General features: G+C 42.7%; 1 protein-coding gene across 4 annotated transcripts in view; it reads left to right on the top strand.

Moving 5' to 3' along the window:
* Positions 1-18,580, top strand: part of WDR72 (WD repeat domain 72) — a 362,110-nt gene that overhangs the window by 59,801 nt on the left and 283,729 nt on the right. Inside the window, exon 1 of one of the 4 annotated variants that reach the window (XM_056572343.1) lies at positions 14,098-14,343. The exons of the other annotated variants lie outside the window; for them this stretch is intronic. Within the exon in view, the coding sequence (XP_056428318.1) occupies positions 14,293-14,343 (51 nt within the window). The 5' untranslated portion in view covers positions 14,098-14,292. Of the gene's footprint in view, positions 1-14,097; positions 14,344-18,580 lie in introns of those variants that run through there. 4 annotated transcript variants of the gene reach the window in all.

The raw sequence follows: 18,580 nt of genomic DNA, 5'->3' as shown, positions 1-18,580 counted from the left end.
TTTTTCAGTTTCACCATACATTTTATGGTAAAATTAAAGATGTCAATACAAAGTACAATTGTTCGCACAAAAAACGAGTTATGAATTTTAAAAAGTGAGGAGGAAAAAAACTAAAATTCTAAAATGAAAATTGGCCCAGTCTCTATATATATCTATGTCTGGGCGTTTGAGACTAATTTGCATATAAACAAACTCAGAGTGTAAAAGGACTATTGAACTATAAAAGGTATGCCTGTAATCATGACGACTACCTCTATCTAACCATGTCCTTATTTTACCTATATTTTCCTGTGATAGGTCTGCTTTAAGACCAAAACAATTGCTCAATCTAAATCCAACATGCTTGACCCATCTTTCCCCTGATATCTGCCTTTGGAGGAATCCACCATACACATGGTCAGCCAATCACATTGAGACTTTAATCTAATATGTATCGCCAGATTATCAGTCCTATGTTTTAGAAAACTAGAGATTATGGTTTTCTGGGTAAGGACTTTAAATCTTAGAGCAGAAAATAGCTGCAAATTGCATTTTTCTCCCTGGAAGACAACCTGGGGCACAATGTGAAGAGTTTTTATCTGGAGACCATCCAAAATTTGGCTGGGTTCACATCATGTTTATTGCAATACGGGACCGCATACGGCCCATATACACTGTATTTCAATGAGATGACCGGAGAGAAACGTTGACTCCGGTGTGGGTTTCCCAGTCATCGTTTTACTCCGGTCGGCTCATTGAAATACATAACTTACGGGCCCCATACAGGGGCGCCCGGTTTTATCTCCCTCCAACTGTATGCTGTCCCGTATTACCTAAAACGTGATGTCAACCCAGCTCAACTGGGTTTGTCCAAAACAGCCTCTACATCTATATAATCTCAAACCCCCCTTAACGCCACAAAACGTCCCCTGAACCTCCCCCCCCCCCCCCCCCGGAACATCCCGATACCCCCACCTCGGGACACTAAGGTGGGAATAATTAGAGATGAGCGAACTTTTGAAAAATGCGATTCGGCCGATTCGACACATTTTAAAAAAACTTTGTTTTGATCCAAATTTATTCGTGGCAAATCTGTATTAAAAAAATGCCTATTTCTGGACTATTGCTATGCCTATTTCTGTGTTCTAACACACATATGGAGTGTGCTGGGGTAGTGAAATAATACTTTTATTCAGAATAACATGCAGATTACCGGCATCGCTTTTAGAATCACTGCCGCACAGCAGCACAATGACAGAGCCTGGTGGTGGCATCAGTGTCAGGAGACCATATAGTGACTCAATGACACAGCGTGGAGGCGTTGGCTGCAGGGCCGGCCTTAGGTGTTCAGGCGCCCTGTGCGAGCTAACCTTGTGGCCCCCCCCCATTACCCCATAAACATACACAAAGAGGAAAACAAATATTTTTGTAACAAATATTTTCACCAGTCTCCCTTAAGCAGACTCAGACACCCCCCTTTACCAGTCCCATGTTCTTATTACTCAGTGCCCTGTCACTCATAATTAGACCCCCCTTCACCCCTTAATCAGACCCTCCCCCCCTTCACCAGTCCCCCTTAATCAGACATGGGTTGGCAGTATAAGTCCCCACACATTAGGTTGGCAGTATAGTTCCCCCACATTAGGTGCAGTATAGTTCCCCCCACATTAGGTGCAGTATAGTCCCCCACATTAGGTGCAGTATAGTTCCCCACATTATGTGCAATTCAGTTCCCCCACATTAGGTGCAGTACAGTTCCCCTACAGACATCCAGCCTCCAGCCATATAGTGTATGGCTGGAGGCTGTATGCCTGTTTACTGCCCCACTTCAATGTTCCATTCACCGCTCCTCCGGTCCGGGGACCCCGGGGACTGGGGTCACGATCTTCTGCTATGGCCTATGGGCCATAGCAGTAGGTCCCGGGACCGGGGAGCGGAGGTCGGAACACTTATGATGACGTACCGCTGGTGATTTACCATGCGAGCCCGTCCTCATTGATGATCCTTTTTTCTCCTATGGGCGCACGCACGGGACGTCAGTGACGTCCATGCGTGCGCTACCTCCCCGCGGCCCCTGCGTTTTTAAAGTTAATGCGGGGGCTGCTGCTGAGAGGTAACCACCGGTAAATCCTTGTGTCCTGAAAAGATTTTTTGGGACACAGGGATGTCCAGAATGTGATGGGGCTGCGAGCTGTGTCGGCCGCCCAGCGCCCTTGTTGCTATGGCGCCCTGTGCGGCCGCACAGGTCGCACACCCATGATTACATAAGGAGGAGGTTTGTTACAGTGTGTCACCCCAGTAGTAAGGTGATTACGTGATGAGAGGGTTTGCTACAGTGTGTCACCCTAGTAGTAATGAGATTATGAGATTGAGGTTTTTTACAGTGTGTCACATGAGTAGTAATGATATTACATGCGGAGGAGGTTTGTTACAATGTGTCACCCCAGTAGTAATGATATTACATGAGGAGAGGGTTTGTTACAGTGTGTCACCCCAGTAGTAATGAGATTACATGCTGAGGAGGTTTGTTACAGTGTGTCACCCCAGTAGTAATGATATTACATGAGTAGAGGGTTTGTAATGGTACGTTCAGACGAGCAGATCCACAGTGTATTTTATGCTGCGGATCTGCCGCTGAAGGATGCTACTGTACATGGTGCCTTTGGATGTGGTTGCTCAGAGCGGCAATACACTCCTATGAGCAGATACACTGCGATGTGTGAGTCGCTGCACGCATTCACAGTATACTTCAGTGTGTCTGCTCGTAGCAGCGTTTTGCCGCTCTGAGCAGTCACATCTAAAGGCAACATGTAGTGGTCCTTCAGCAGCTGATCCTCAGCGTAAAATACACTGTGAATGCGCTCGTCTGAACGTACCCTTACAGTGTGTCACCCCAGTAGTAAAGAGATTACACGAGGAGGAGGTTTTTTTACAGTGTGTCACCGCAGTAGTAAGGTGATTACATGAGGATGAGGTTTGTTACAGTGTGTCACCCCAGTAATAAGGAGATTACGTGAGGAGGAGGTTTGTTACTGTGTGTCACCCTAGTAGTAAGAAGATTACATGAGGAGGAGGTTTGTTACAGTGTGTCACCCCAGTAGTAATGAGATTATATACGGAGGAGGTTTGTTACAGTGTGTCAAACCAGTAGTAATGAAATTACATGAGGAGAGAGTTTGTTACAGTGTGTCACCCCAGAAGTAAGGAGATTACATGAGGAGGAAATTTGTTACTGTGTGTCACCCTAGTAGTAAGAAAATTACATGAAGAGGAGGTTTGTTACAGTGTGTCACCTCAGTAGTAAGGTGATTACATGATGAGCGGGTTTGTTACAGTGTGACATCCTAGTAATAATGAGATTATATGAGATGAAGGTTTGTTACAGTTTTTCACCCGAGTAGTAATGAGATTACATGCAGAGGAGGTTTGTTAAAGTGTGTCAAACCGGTAGCAAGGAGATTACAGGAAGAAGAGGTTTTTTACAGTATGCAACCCTAATAGTAAGGTGATTACATGAGGAGGAGGTTTGTTACAGTGTGTCACCCCAGTAGTAATGAGATTATATACGGAGGAGGTTTGTTACAGTGTGTCACCCCAGTAGTAAGGAGATTACGTGAGGAGGAGGTTTGTTACTGTGTGTCACCCTAGTAGTAAGAAGATTACATGAGGAGGAGGTTTGTTACAGTGTGTCACCCCAGTAGTAATGAGATTATATACGGAGGAGGTTTGTTACAGTGTGTCAAACCAGTAGTAATGAAATTACATGAGGAGAGAGTTTGTTACAGTGTGTCACCCCAGAAGTAAGGAGATTACATGAGGAGGAAATTTGTTACTGTGTGTCACCCTAGTTGTAAGAAGATTACATGAGGAGGAGGTTTGTTACAGTGTGTCACCTCAGTAGTAAGGTGATTACATGATGAGAGGGTTTGTTATAGTGTGACATCCTAGTAATAATGAGATTATATGAGATGGAGGTTTGTTACAGTTTTTCACCCGAGTAGTAATGAGATTACATGCAGAGGAGGTTTGTTAAAGTGTGTCAACCCGGTAGTAAGGAGATTACAGGAAGAAGAGGTTTTTTACAGTGTGTAACCCTAATAGTAAGGTGATTAATTGAGGAGGAGGTTTGTTACAGTGTGTCACAGTATTAAGTTGGGGTGTGCAAAGAGGTTGAATTCAAGGGGGCGGCAAAATTAGCTTTTGCCTAGAATGCACATGCTCCGGCACGTGAATGCTGCAGCTCCGATCCCCATATCTACAGGTGATTTTCCCTGGTCCCCCAGCAAAATGATGGGTAAAGAGCAGGTGTGGCACTGCTGAGCATGGAACCGGGATCCAAAGAGGCCTACTCAGCATCAGATACTGCACTCCTTCCCTTATGCAGCTCTTTGTCACCCATGTACACCCCTGTATACCCCTCTGTCACCCCTTAAATATAGGTACAATACTGTTAGGGTAGGGTCACATGAACATGATCTTCTGTATATATGATGCGCACTATTTGAATGTATGTATTGCCACAAAAGATGTAAGGGGTGATGAATAGCATCGCCTCTTAACTCTTTCTTGGCTGACATGGCAGAAGGCTTACATTGCATTCCCAGCTCTGGAGCTCTTAGGGTGCGTTCCCACGTGGCATATACGCAGCGTGTTTCACGTAGCAGCGGGAAATACGCTGCATATTCCTTGCTCACTATACACGCAGGGCTTTCCGGCGGCAGCCCTATGCGTATAGTGAGTTTTGGAGGCGGGGACGTGTGCTGGCGTGACTGTGACGCGCGGCTCCTCTCCAAAACTCACTGCACACATAGGACTGCCGCCGGAAAGTCTATGGGGGAGATTTATCAAAACCTGTGTAGCGAAAAATGGGAGCAGTTGCCCATAGCAACCAATCAGATTGCTCTTTCACTTTTCAGAGGCCTGTTTAAAACTGAAAGAAGCGATCTGATTGGCTGCAATGGGCAACGGCACCACTCTTCCCCTACACAACCTACACAGGTTTTGATAAATCTCCCTCTATATATTGTACACTACAGTAGAAAGAAGATGGAAGACGGCACTCCAATGATGTGTCACCCCAGTATTAAGTTGGGGTGTGCAAAAAGGTTGAATTCTAGGGGGCGGCAAAATTAGCTTTTGCCTAGAATGCACACGCTCCGGGACGTGGATGCTGCAGCTCCGATCCCCATATCTACAGGTAATTTTCCCTGGTCCCCCAGCAAAATGATGAGGAAAGAGCAGGTGTGGCACTGCTGAGCATGGAACCGGGATCCAAAGAGGCCTACTCAGCATCAGATACTGCACTCCTTCCCCTCTACAGCTCTTTGTCACCCCTGTACACCCCTGTATGCCCCTCTGTAACCCCTAAATATAGGTACAATACTATTAGAGTAGGGTCACATAAACATGATCTTCTGCATATATGATGCCCACTATTTGAAGCTGCAGATTTAACCCCTTAAAGACGCAGGGTTTTTCAGTTTTCGCACTTTCGTTTTTTTCTCCTTAACTTTTAAAAATTTAACCCTTTCAATTTCCCACCTAAAAATCCATATTATGGCTTATTTTTTGCATCACCAATTCTACTTTGCAGGGACATTAGTCATTTTACCCAAAATTTCACGGTGAAATGGAAAAAATATCATTGTGCGACAAAATCAAAGAAAAAACGCCATTTTGTAAATTTTGGGGGCTTCCGTTTCTACGCAGTGCATATTTCGGTAAAAATGACACCTTATCATTATTCTATAGGTCCATACAGTTAAAATGATACCCTACTTATATAGGTTTCATTTTGTCGTACTTCTGGAAAAAATCATAACTACATGCAGGAAAATTTATACTTTTAAAAATGTCCTCTTCTGAGCCCTATAACTTTATTTTTCCACATACAGGGCAGTTTGAGGACTCATTTTTTGCACCATGATCTGAAGTTTTTATCGGTACCATTTTAGTTTTGATCAGACTTTTTGATCACTTTTTATTCATTTTCTAATGGTATAAAAAGTGACCAAAATACGCTTTTTTGGACTTTGGAATTTTTTACGTGTACGCCATTGACCGTGCGGTTTAATTAATGATATATTTTTATAGATCAGACATTTACGCATGCGGCGATACCACATATGTTTATTTTTATTTTTATTTACACTGTTTTATTTTTTTTATGGTAAAAGGGGGGTGATTCAAACTTTTATTAGAGAAGGGGTTAAATGACCTTTATTAACACTTTTTTAAACTTTTTTTTTGCAGTGTTATAGGTTCCATAGGGACCTATAACACTGCACACAATGATCTCTCATGCTGATCACTGGCGTGTATTAACACGCCTGTGATCAGTGTTATCGGTGCTTGACTGGTCCTGCCTGGATCTCAGGCACAGAGCAGTCATTCGTCGATCGGACACCGAGGAGGGAGCAGCCGGGTCACTTTCACTTTCACTTCAGACGTGGCGGTCAGCTTTGATTGCCGCGTCTGAAGGGTTAATACAGGGCATCACCGCGATCAAAAAGCGTGAAATTTTGACCTGACAATAAGGTCTTTCTCAAGCATCACCTTGTATATTAATGGGTTAATAAAACTTCCCGCTTTTTGGACACCACATCATTGGAGTGCTGTCTTCCATCTTCTTTCTACTTGTTACATGCTTGGTCTGGCACCCACAGACTTGGAAGTCCCTAACACTGCGCTGTTCCATACCTTCTTTTTATGTATTATACACCACAGTGATGTAAAAAAATAAAAATGTTAGTATAACTTACAGATGCTCTTCATACATCCAAAGAAAATGCCTATGGGCAGTGGATATCAGTATGGCCGGAGCAATTTGGTATGGGTGGGGTATATTGGCATGGGTGTGGCATACCTTTTGGGGGAGGAGCTTAGGGGCCTCCTCAGTAGATCTCACAGGGGGGGGGGGCAAAATGTATTGTTGCCCCACTGACTGTATTTTACTATATAAATACCAAATACAGTATAATTACAGTGTCAGCTAATTATATAATTACATTAAATTTTTTTCTATCCGGTCTCTTTTTTTTTTAAATTATAAATCAACTGTCATAAAAGAAGTCTAAAAAAGTAAAAATTAATAGAACAAAGAGTGGACTTGCAACCATTTTCCGATGTGGTGCTGGATAATAAAACCTCTTCTCTAATAGCTGTCCATCTCATTGACATGAGCCGCCGTGCAAAAATGTCAGCAGACGCCGTCATGCTGACCTTTATTCATTGTGCTTGTGCTTGGTATAAGCAAGGTATGATTGTTTACTACAATTAAGGAAAGTGGCCTGGGGTTAGCAAGAACAATAGAGAATAAGGTGTCCAGACGATCCTGTTGTGTATAAAACATGGACAAATTGTGAACTTCATATTTCATCGACACAACAAAACCAATATTTATTTATTAAGAAAAGGAACAAAACAATGTGGTACATAGTGTTCATAAAATAAAAATAGACTTAAATGAGTGCATTGAAAGCCATTTCATACTAAACATAAAAGGATTTTGTTTTAGCAGGCTTAGAAAAAGTGATAGGCTAACAAATGGTTTATAGGCTAACCAATGGTTTTCTACAGTATCTAAACACAAAGGGGGACATTTATCAAAGTCAGTGTAGGTGCGCTAATTTTATACCCAGGTTATGATGGTGGAGATGGAGTGTACATGCACCAAATTTATTAAATGGTGCAGGGCATGGGTTAACTATAGGGCTGGTATACATTTTTGTAAAATTTGACTTCAGGAGATCATTTTGTATGATTCCTTCTCTGCGACTTTTGTGCAGCTTTTTCCACCCGTTGGACTTTTTGGAACAGCTGTTTACCGCTGGTTTTGTAAGCCAGGTCTGGGCTGATGTAGGTCTGTGGTGTAATTGATGGCATTGCAACTAATCTGTGATTTTCTTTTTTTAAAAGTCGCACGTAATAAATCTCTGACAAATGCAAAATTGGGTACCCAAGTCATTTAAGGCAAAATCACTTAAACAAAATATTGCACAGTTTTTGCACAAGTGTGACATTTGTGCGTCAAATATACACAGAAAAGCCGTGTACGAGCCTTGATAAATGTCCCCAAAAGTACCTTTACAGACTCTATACATTTAAGGATTACTAATCAATATAGAGAGAAAACAGTTTTAATGGGAGAGTGCTCAACTTGGTGACAAAATTAATCATCCCTGTTCCTGTTTAACTTTATCAATAAGTGTAGCTAGTATCCTCCACTTTGACCCATTAAAATCAAGAAGGCTTTACAGTCTTGAATGTAAATTTCAAATATTAAATAAATAAACAATGTGGTTGATGCCTTGGGTACAGTTCTAGATAAAGACCAGTTGGGCTGTATTTGCCATTAGACACCCATATGCATGTGCTTAGGATGGCAGTATTGAGGGGTTGGTAGCACTCTAGGGAAACAATAGATACTTCTGATGTAGCTGCTGCTACCATGCTGTGACCTGGAGAAAGAAAAAAAAAATTCCCCTGTGGTTGAAACCACAGGTCTCAACTGCTGCAAAATTTACCTGCAGATTTGCAGCCGCTCATTGGCCCTGATTTATTATTGTAAACACGCCATGTTTTGTCGGGTTGTGCACCAGAAATTCTGTCTGCGTCGGAATATTTACTTTTACCAGCATACAAAATGACTGTTGTCTCAGATTTTTCCCAGGTTGCAATGCGGCCAAGACCTGAATAACTAGTCAGCTGATGACAGGGAGAAGGTCTGCTAAAATGGGTGGAGTGATCGCTTAGTGGGAGAGAGATCAATCAGCAACTAATGCAACAGCTGTAGGCACCCTGATTGAAAACCACAGGTCTTTTGAATGGATGCAGCTCATTTATGTTTCAATGGGTGGGGTAGCTGATGTGTGGAAGGGAGGAAAATGGAATTGTGGGATTTGTGGTCAAAAAAAGAAAACTAAAACAGGAAATACCAGTTCACAAAAAGCTAGCCACAATGTTATGGTAATCTCACAACATAGCCATTTATCCCCAAGACAAGCGCAGATCCTTCCTAAGCATGTCTATTACTGCCTGCTAGGTACGTACTAAAATCACCTTATGGTGGATAACCCCTTTAACCCCTTAAGGACCGAGCCCTTTTTCACCTTAATGACCGGAGCGTTTTTTGCAATTCTGACCACTGTCACTTTAAACATTAATAACTCTGGAATGCTTTTAGTTATCATTCTGATTCCGAGATTGTTTTTTCGTGACATATTCTACTTTAACTTAGTGGTAAAATTTTATGGTAACTTGCATCCTTTCTTGGTGAAAAATCACCAAATTTGATGAAAAAAATGAAAATTTAGCATTTTTCTAACTTTGAAGCTCTCTGCTTGTAAGGAAAATGGATATTCAAAATATATATTTTTTGGGTTCACATATACAATATGTCTACTTTATGTTCGCATCATAAAATTTATGAGTTTTTACTTTTGGAAGACACCAGAGGGCTTCAAAGTTCAGCAGCAATTTTGACATTTTTCACAAAATTTTCAAACTCGCTATTTTTCATGGACCAGTTCACGTTTGAAGTGGATTTGAAGGGCCTTCATATTAGAAATGACCCATAAAAGACCCCATTATAAAAACTACACCCCCTAAAGTATTCAAAATGACATTCAGTAAGTGTATTAACCCTTTAGGTGTTTCACAGGAATAGCAGCAAAGTGAAGGAGAAAATTCAAAATCTTCATTTTTTACACTCGCATTTTCTTGTAGACCCAATTTTTGAATTTTTGAAAGGGGTAAAAAGGAGAAAATTTTTACTTGTATTTGAAACCCAATTTCTCTCGAGTAAGCACATACCTCATATGTCTATGTTAATTGTTTAGCGGGCGCAGTAGAGGGCTCAGAAGGGAAGGAGCGTCAAATGGTTTTTGGGGGGCATGTCACCTTTAGGAAGCCCCTATGGTGCCAGAACAGCAAAAAAAAACACATGGCATACCATTTTGGAAACTAGACTCCTCAGGGAACGTAACAAGGGGTAAAGTGCACCTTAATACCCCACAGGTGTTTCACGACTTTAGCATATGTAAAAAAAATTATATTTTTTTTACCTAAAATGCTTGGTTTCCCAAAAATTTTACATTTTTAAAAAGCGTAATAGCAGAAAATACCCCCCAAAATTTGAAACCCAATTTCTCCCGATTCAGAAAACACCCCATATGGGGGTGAAAATTGCTCTGCTGGTGCACTACAGGTCTCAGAAGAGAAGGAGTCACATTGGGCTTTTTGAAAGCAAATTTTGCTCTGGGGCATGTCGCATTTAGGAAGCCCCTATGGTGCCAGAACAGCAAAAAAAAACACGTGGCATACCATTTTGGAAACTAGACCCCTCGGGGAACGTAACAAGGGGTAATGTGAACCTTAATACCCTACAGGTGTTTCACGACTTTTGCATATGTAAAAAATATTTTTTACCTAATATGCTTGGTTTCCCAAAATGTTAACATTTTTAAAAAGGGTAATAGCAGGAAATACCCCCCAAAATTTGAAGCCCAATTTCTCCCGATTCAGAAAACACCCCATATGGGGGTGAAAAGTGCTCTGCTGGCGCACTACAGGTCTCAGAAGAGAAGGAGTCACATTTGGCTTTTTGAAAGCAAATTTTGCTCTGGGGCATGCCGCATTTAGGAAGCCCCTATGGTGCCAGAACAGCAAAAAGAAACACATGGCATACCATTTTGGAAACTAGACCCCTCGGGGAACGTAACAAGGGGTAATGTGAACCTTAATACCCTACAGGTGTTTCACGACTTTTGCATATGTGAACATTTTTTATTTTTTTTTACCTAAAATGCTTGGTTTCCCAAAATTTTTACATTTTTAAAAAGGGTAATAGCAGAAAACACCCCCCAAAATTTGAAGCCCAATTTCTGCCGATTCAGAATACACCCCATATGGGGGTGAAAAGTGCTCTGCTGGCGCACTACAGGTCTCAGAAGAGAAGGAGTCACGTTTGGCTTTTTGAAAGCAAATTTTGCTCTGGGGGCATGCCGCATTTAGGAAGCCCCTATGGTGCCAGGACAGCAAAAAAAAAAACACATGGCATACCATTTTGGAAACTAGACCCCTCGGGGAACGTAACAAGGGGTTAAGTGAACCTTTATACCCCACAGGTGTTTTATGACTTTTGTATATGTAAAAAAAAATATATATTTTTTTAAACCTAAAATGCTTGTTTTCCCAAAAATTTTACATTTTTAAAAAGGGTAATAGCAAAAAATACCCCACAAAATTTGAAGCCCAATTTCTCCCGAGTACGGCGATACCCCATATGTGGCCCTAAACTGTTGCCTTGAAATACGACAGGGCTCCAAAGTGAGAGTGCCATGCGCATTTGAGGCCTAAATTAGGGATTGCATAGGGGTGGACATAGGGGTATTCTACGCCAGTGATTCCCAAACAGGGTGCCTCCAGCTGTTGTAAAACTCCCAGCATGCCTGGACAGTCAGTGGCTATCTGGCAATACTGGGAGTAGTTGTTTTGCAACAGCTGGAGGCTCCGTTCTGAAAACAGTGGCGTACCAGACGTTTTTCATTTTTATTGGGGAGGGGAGGGGGGCTGTGTAGGGGTATGTGTATATGTAGTGTTTTTTACTTTTTATTTTATTTTGTGGTAGTGTAGTGTAGTGTTTTTAGGGTACAGTCACACGAGCGGGGGTTCACAGTAGTTTCTCGCTGGCAGTTTGAGCTGCGGCAGAAAATTTGACGCAGCTCAAACTTGCAGCCGGATACTTACTGTAATCCTCCGCCCATGTGAGTGTACCCTGTACGTTCACATTGGGGGGGGGGGGGAACATCCAGCTGTTGCAAAACTACAACTCCCAGCATGGACGGTCTATCAGTGCATGCTGGGAGTTGTAGTTTTGCAACCGCTGGAGGCTCCGTTTTGGAAACAGTGACGTACCAGACGTTTTTAATTTTTATTGGGGAGGGGAGGGGGGCTGTGTAGGGGTATGTGTATATGTAGTGTTTTTTACTTTTTATTTTATTTTGTGTTAGTGTAGTGTAGTGTTTTTAGGGTACAGTCGCATGGGCGGGGGGTTCACAGTAGTTTCTCGCTGGCAGTTTGAGCTGCGACAGAAAATTTGCCGCAGCTCAAACTTGCAGCCGGATACTTACTGTAATCCTCCGTCCATGTGAGTGTACCCTGTACATTCACATTGTGGGGGGGGGGGGGGGACATCCAGCTGTTGCAAAACTACAACTCCCAGCATGTACGGTCTATCAGTGCATGCTGGGAGTTGTAGTATTGCAACAGCTGGAGACACACAGGTTGTGAAACACCGAGTTTGGTAACAAACTCAGTGTTTTGAAACCAGTGTGCCTTCAGCTGTTGCAAAAGCTACAACCCCCAGCATGTACGGACAGCGGAAGGGCATGCTGGGTCTTGTAGTTATGCAACAGCCGGAGGCATACTACATTGGCTGGGGATGCTGGGGATTGTAGTTATGCAACAGCTGGAGACACACTGGTTTACTACTTAACTCAGTGTGCCTTCAGCTGTTGCAAAACTACAACTCTCAGCAGTCACCGACAGCCAACGGGCATGCTGGGAGTTGTAGTTATGCAACCACCAGATGCACCACTACAACTCCCAGCATGCACTTTAGCTGATTGTGCAAGCTGGGAGTTGTAGTTATACAACAGCTGAAGGTACACTTTTCCATAGAAAGAATGTGCCTTCAGCTGTTGCAAAACTACAAGTCCCAGCATGCCCATAAGGGCATGCTGGGAGTTGTGGTGGTCTGCCTCCTGCTGTTGCATAACTACAGCTCCCAGCATGCCCTTGTTGCATGCTGGGAGCTGTTGCTAAGCAACAGCAGGAGGCTGTCACTCACCTCCAACGATCCAGCAGCACAGGTCAGTCCCTCGTCGTCTCCGCCGCGGCCGTCGCTCCTGGGGCCCCGATCCCAACAGGGACGCCGGGGATCGGGGTCCCCAGCACCGGGGGTCGTCTTCCCGCACCCGCTCACGTCCTCCGGAAGAGGGGCGGAGCGGGTTGCGGGAGTGACACCCGCAGCAGGCGCCCTGATTGGTCGGCCGGTAATCCGGCCGACGAATCAGGGCGATCGTGAGGTGGCACCAGTGCCACCTCACCCCTGCTGGCAATGGCTGTTCAGACGGCCCCGATCAGCCAGTAATTCCGGGTCATCGGGTCACTGGAGACCCGATTGACCCGGAATCTGTCGCAGATCGCTGGACTGAATTGTCCAGCGATCTGCGGCAATCGCCGACATGGGGGGACATAATGACCCCCCTGGGCGATATGCCGGGATGCCTGCTGAACGATTTCAGCAGGCATCCGGCTCCCCTCCGGCTAGCGGTGGGGGCCGGAAATGCTCAGGGCGTATCCATACGCCCTCGGTCCTTAAGGACTTGGAAACGGGGCGTATGGATACGCCCTATGTCCTTAAGGGGTTAAGGGGTTAAAAAGAACAAACAGAAAACTCCTTTAGACTCTATGCTACATGTAGATAGTTTTGCCCAGATTTATACATTTTTCAAAATAAAAAAAAAATATCTCCCAGATATATTGATATACAACCAATCACAGCTCAGCTTTCAATCACAGACAAAATGATCAATCGGGGCTTTTGGAGTTTTGTATTCTTTGTCTTATCTGCGTGTTGATGAGCTTTAACCCTATAACCCCTTGTCTCGATGTGGAGTTTTAAAATTGTTCTCATATCTTATATCATCTTTTAGTGAAATGCCATCACTTTAAAAGATTGGAAACTCAGGTAATTTTTTTGTATGAAGAGGAACAGATTTTATTTTTTCTATTTGCAATGGAAAACTTACCGCTGGCGTCTCAGATTTAGACTCTTTAATAATTAACTGGCTGTGCAGAGTGTCACATTCTGTCAAATGCGCTCGGCAGTAAATTCTTCTCATGGCAGAAGCTTTGTCATACAAATGAATTGTTCAGAACTAGGCACCTTTATAAAAGCCACGAGTTTGGAAGTAATCCATGGACCATTTATTTTTAGACTGCAGAAAAAAATGGGTTAAAGCCGGGGAATATTTATGCCTGAGCAGGCAGACCTGGCTCTGTTAAACACGTCATGATTAGCTCCAGTGCATTAGTCACTATTATGCCTCTGGCACTCTTTGACTTTGCAAAGACACATTTTATATATATTTTTTTTAACAACAGGGTGATGGAACCAGGCGCTAGAATCCAGGCACTTTATTATCGCTCTGTACGCGTTATTACTGTCAGCGCATGCATTTGTTATAATAAAATAAGTTCACTGAGGCAGATATAGAGTAGAACCATCAACTTTTCAAGAATTGTGGCATGACTTCATCTGCTGTCATGGAAGATATGAACTGGACTTTAAAGAAGTATGTGAGTAACAATTCTGACCTTTTCATTGACTGCATAGTTGTTTTTACTTGGAAATGTAATTGCTCAATTGAATTAGACCACTGTACAGTGTGAATGCTGTTTTGGTGTGACCTGTTTGCTTTTCTATTTCACACAGTGTCATTCCATTGTCATTTAGGGAAGTAATATGGGTGGAGTGTATTTGACAACAGAGAGGCAACCGACAGTGTCATCGGTTTACTATGATCAAATTGTATTAACACTGTAGTGTTATTTTCCATGGGCATGATGTAACTGAGGATGACACATGTTGCACCATGGATCCAGCATGCTGCATAGTTATCTGATAATTTCTAACCAATACTGTAACATAATAAGATATGGTAATATTTTTCTTATTTTGTACTATGTAGCATTGTGTGTTCGTGTATACATGCAGTTTTCTTCACTTTCACAGTCTAAAAAGACTTCTGAGACCATACCAGCTGCTAGTGTACCCAACCAGGCCCCTCTCCCCTGAAGTAAAGAGGCAGGACACCAATTTATACTTTTAAGTGGGTAGGGTTCAGCCACAGCTTTATTTTAAATTAGCATATCAAAATCAGCCATAGGGAACTTAAAGGGGTTCTCCGGTGCTTACACATCTTTTCCCCTATCCAAAGGATAGGGGATAAGATGCCTGATCGCGGGAGTCCCGCCGCTGAGGACCCCCGGGATCATGCACACAGCACCCCGTTCGTAATCAGTCCCCGGAGCATGTTCGCTCCGGGACTGATTACAGGCGACCACCGGGCCGGCGGTGTGTGACGTCACCCCTCCGCCCCCATGTGACGTCACGCTCCGCCCCTCAATGCAAGCCGTGGGCTTGCATTGAGGGGCGGAGAGTGACATCACACGGGGCGGAGGCGTGACGTCACACGCCGCCGGCCCTGTGGTCGCCGTTGGCTTGCATTGAGGGGCGGAGCGTGCTGTCACACGGGGCGGAGGCGTGACGTCACATGCCGCCGGCTCGGTGGTCACCTGTAATCAGTCCCGGAGCGAACACGCTTCGGGGACTGATTACAAACGGGGTGCCGCGTGCATGATCCCGGGGGTCCCCAGCGGCAGGACTCCCGCGATCAGGCATCTTATCCCCTATCCTTTGGATAGGGGAAAAGATGTGTAAGCACCGGAGAACCCCTTTAAATTCTCTGTCAAAATCTGTGCAGTACTGCCCCACTTACTCCAATGTGCAGGTCACCCACCGGACTGACCACATCTTTGCCTTTTCTTAGTGCCCGCTGTGACTTCAGAATCAATACACCAACAACTGTAAATAAAAGAAAACACATAAAACAACACACTAGAAACTCCAACAGGAGAAGGTGGTAGGAGGAACACAGGGGAGAGGGGCCTAACATAAGGGGAACCCTCACCCCCGACTCACCAGTCAGGAAGCAGGCTAGTTAAGCACAGCCTGCCCCTACACTTTAAAAAAGCTATTTTTGTAAATGATATTACATGCTGTGTGGCATCAGACATATCATTATTGACTACGCAAATGTACAGAAAAAAATACAGACATAGCTTTATTGTGCTGTTATCCTCAGCAGATACAGTGAAGAAGAATCAAGACTAGGTGTATGCTTACCTGGCAGTTTTGTGCTGTATGCACCACACTGTTAAAAGCATGTAGTTATTGTAAGGCCTTGAAGCAACAAGTATCTACGACTGAACTCCAAGTGGGAACGTGGGTTTACAGCAGGTAGAATGCATATAGTGGCGCCAGAGGGATGCTGGGGTATAGATTTTATTAATTTGATACATGGACAAGGTGTTTCATGAGAATTTCCTTGCTCGTTGTCCATATATCAAATCAATATTTTTTTTTTTTTATCTATACCCCAAGTTCGATTGGCAGCCATTCCAACATCCCTTGGGCACCACTATATGCATCCACTTTTTGAGGGATCATTTAATTTTTTATGTATTATACTTTTATGTAACACTTTATATATTGTAGCTTTACTGGTATTGTATATTGTCCTCAGGTTGTGTGTCTTATTGATAATACCACCTACAGAAACTTACCCAAATGTAATAATACAATCAAAATATAAATCTTTATTGAATCATAATCACATACATTCATAACAATAAGTCAACCCTCCTAAAAACATTAACACACTTGTGGTGGGGGAACATCATATTAATGACTATATGTACAAATGTGAACAAGTATATGTGGAGGTCTGGGGTGTTCCAATGGTGAGTAATGGGTCTGGTGGTATTAACCCTTAGTTGTCGTAACACCAGGGTGCGGTTTGCTTAATAGTAATGTTCCTGCCGCCAACCGGCCCACAAACGGCAGGGATAATAAACGGAATGTCCACAGCAGATTTTATGAAGTAACCGGAAAACGTTACTTTTTTACAATTGTGCAGTCTTTTGGAGAGAACCGGGATGCAGATTCCTCACAGGTTTTGCTGGGACTTGAAATAATGAGCTTTTTTATGCAGGCCACTGTGCTACTAATTATAGAATTTTAGCTGGTAGTAGTCACACAGGATTTGATAGGTTGAGCTTGATAACTCATGGTTTTAGTGGCTGCAGGTTCTTTCAGGCTTTGGCCGAGATGAATTGAATGAAGTTATGTTGATTGTGCTTGCTTGATATCCAGGAGATAAGAGCAAGAATTTAGTGGCTAAAGCCCCTTATATAATAGGGGGCTGGACTAAGCTCGTTGGTCAGCAAACCTGTAAGTCCTGAACCCTGTGAACTCTGGGTACATCACATGACCCAGTAAGGTCCTTAAACAATTGTACATCACAACTGTACATCACATGACCTGGGAAAGGTCCTATACATTTATATTTCCCATACAGTAAACAATATATTCACACAATTTATATGAGGTGACCAGGGGAAAGCCCTGCAGGAGAGCCCTATGGAAATGGAGGGACACGACCAGGTCCTGTACCGGGACACCACATATATACTGCACTATGTCACCTAGCATAGGTGACATAGTGCAATATATACTTGTTCACATTTGTACATACAGTATATTCATTAATATGGTGTTCCCCACAGCATGTTATTAAATTGTCTTTTGTGTTAATGTTTTTAGGGGGGTTGACTTATTGTTATGAGTTTATGTGATTATGATTCAATAAAGATTGATAGTTTTTCATGAATTGATGATTGTATTATTAAATTTGGGTAAGTTGCTATAAGTGGTTATTCGTAATCTTTTTTTTTTAATTACCTTTTCTTATGTGGCTTATTTACTCAATTTTAAGTACATCCTGATTGATGTAGGTTGTGTGTGTGTGTGTGTGTGTGTGTGTATTATTAAGTCCTGTCTCAATTCATTAGAATAGAACTAAGCTGCTATACCCCACACAACCTGAGAACAAGAGTAGTGCTGTTGCTGGCAGAAAGAAACTGTGCTTAGTTATTCTTGATAACTCCTTTAAACTATACAGTGTCAAAAAATCATGTGTTCCCGACTGGAAACTACAAAAAAAAAAATAATAATAATAACTTGTTATTGACAGATGTTTTATTTTAGTTAGGTAATTTTGAAATAATAAGTAGAAAAACTTTTGGCACAAGCTTCTTCTTTATAATGCTTAGTGTTTTATTAGTAAAACGTTTGGTTACACGTACATGTAACCTGATGTTTGGCTAATAAAACACTAAGCTTTATAAAGAAGAAGCCTGTGCTGGGACCTTTTGTTCTTGTTGGACTTGCCTTTGTCCACAAGCACAGCATCGGAGCAGAGTGCCCTCGACATCTACACACTAGGTCATTTTACACACGGTAATAGACTTTATTTTTATTTTTTTTATTAAGAATATGAGAAATTAGGAATTTTTGCAAAACCCTAAAAAGATTCATATAGCCTGAATTAATGCAAAGACTCACTTGGCTGCAGCCCTGCACATATTGCCGGTATACCTTAGGGTATGTTCACAAATGGCAGGTTTGTTGAGGAAGTTTCTGAAAATAAAAATCTCTCCTGTACCTCTGGATAGAGTTATTGGTGCTGCTTTGGAGTGAATATTTTTTTTTTTTTTATCCCAATTCATGTCAGAGATATTTCTGCCACAAATCTGCTGCATGTGAAGATTCCCTAAGGCAAAAGTTCAGTTTATACACCATTCAGATTATGTAGATAGCTATGTATGAACAACTGGGATGTATGTATGTGTACAGAGTCTGAGTTAGGCTAAATTCTTGAAGCTCTCACAGCTTAAATTTGGTGGCACCATT

Source organism: Hyla sarda, chromosome 4, assembly GCF_029499605.1.
Source record: "Hyla sarda isolate aHylSar1 chromosome 4, aHylSar1.hap1, whole genome shotgun sequence".
NCBI lineage: Eukaryota > Metazoa > Chordata > Amphibia > Anura > Hylidae > Hyla > Hyla sarda.
Note: the sequence above shows the minus strand (reverse complement) of the source record. Positions and strands in the feature narration are given on the sequence as shown.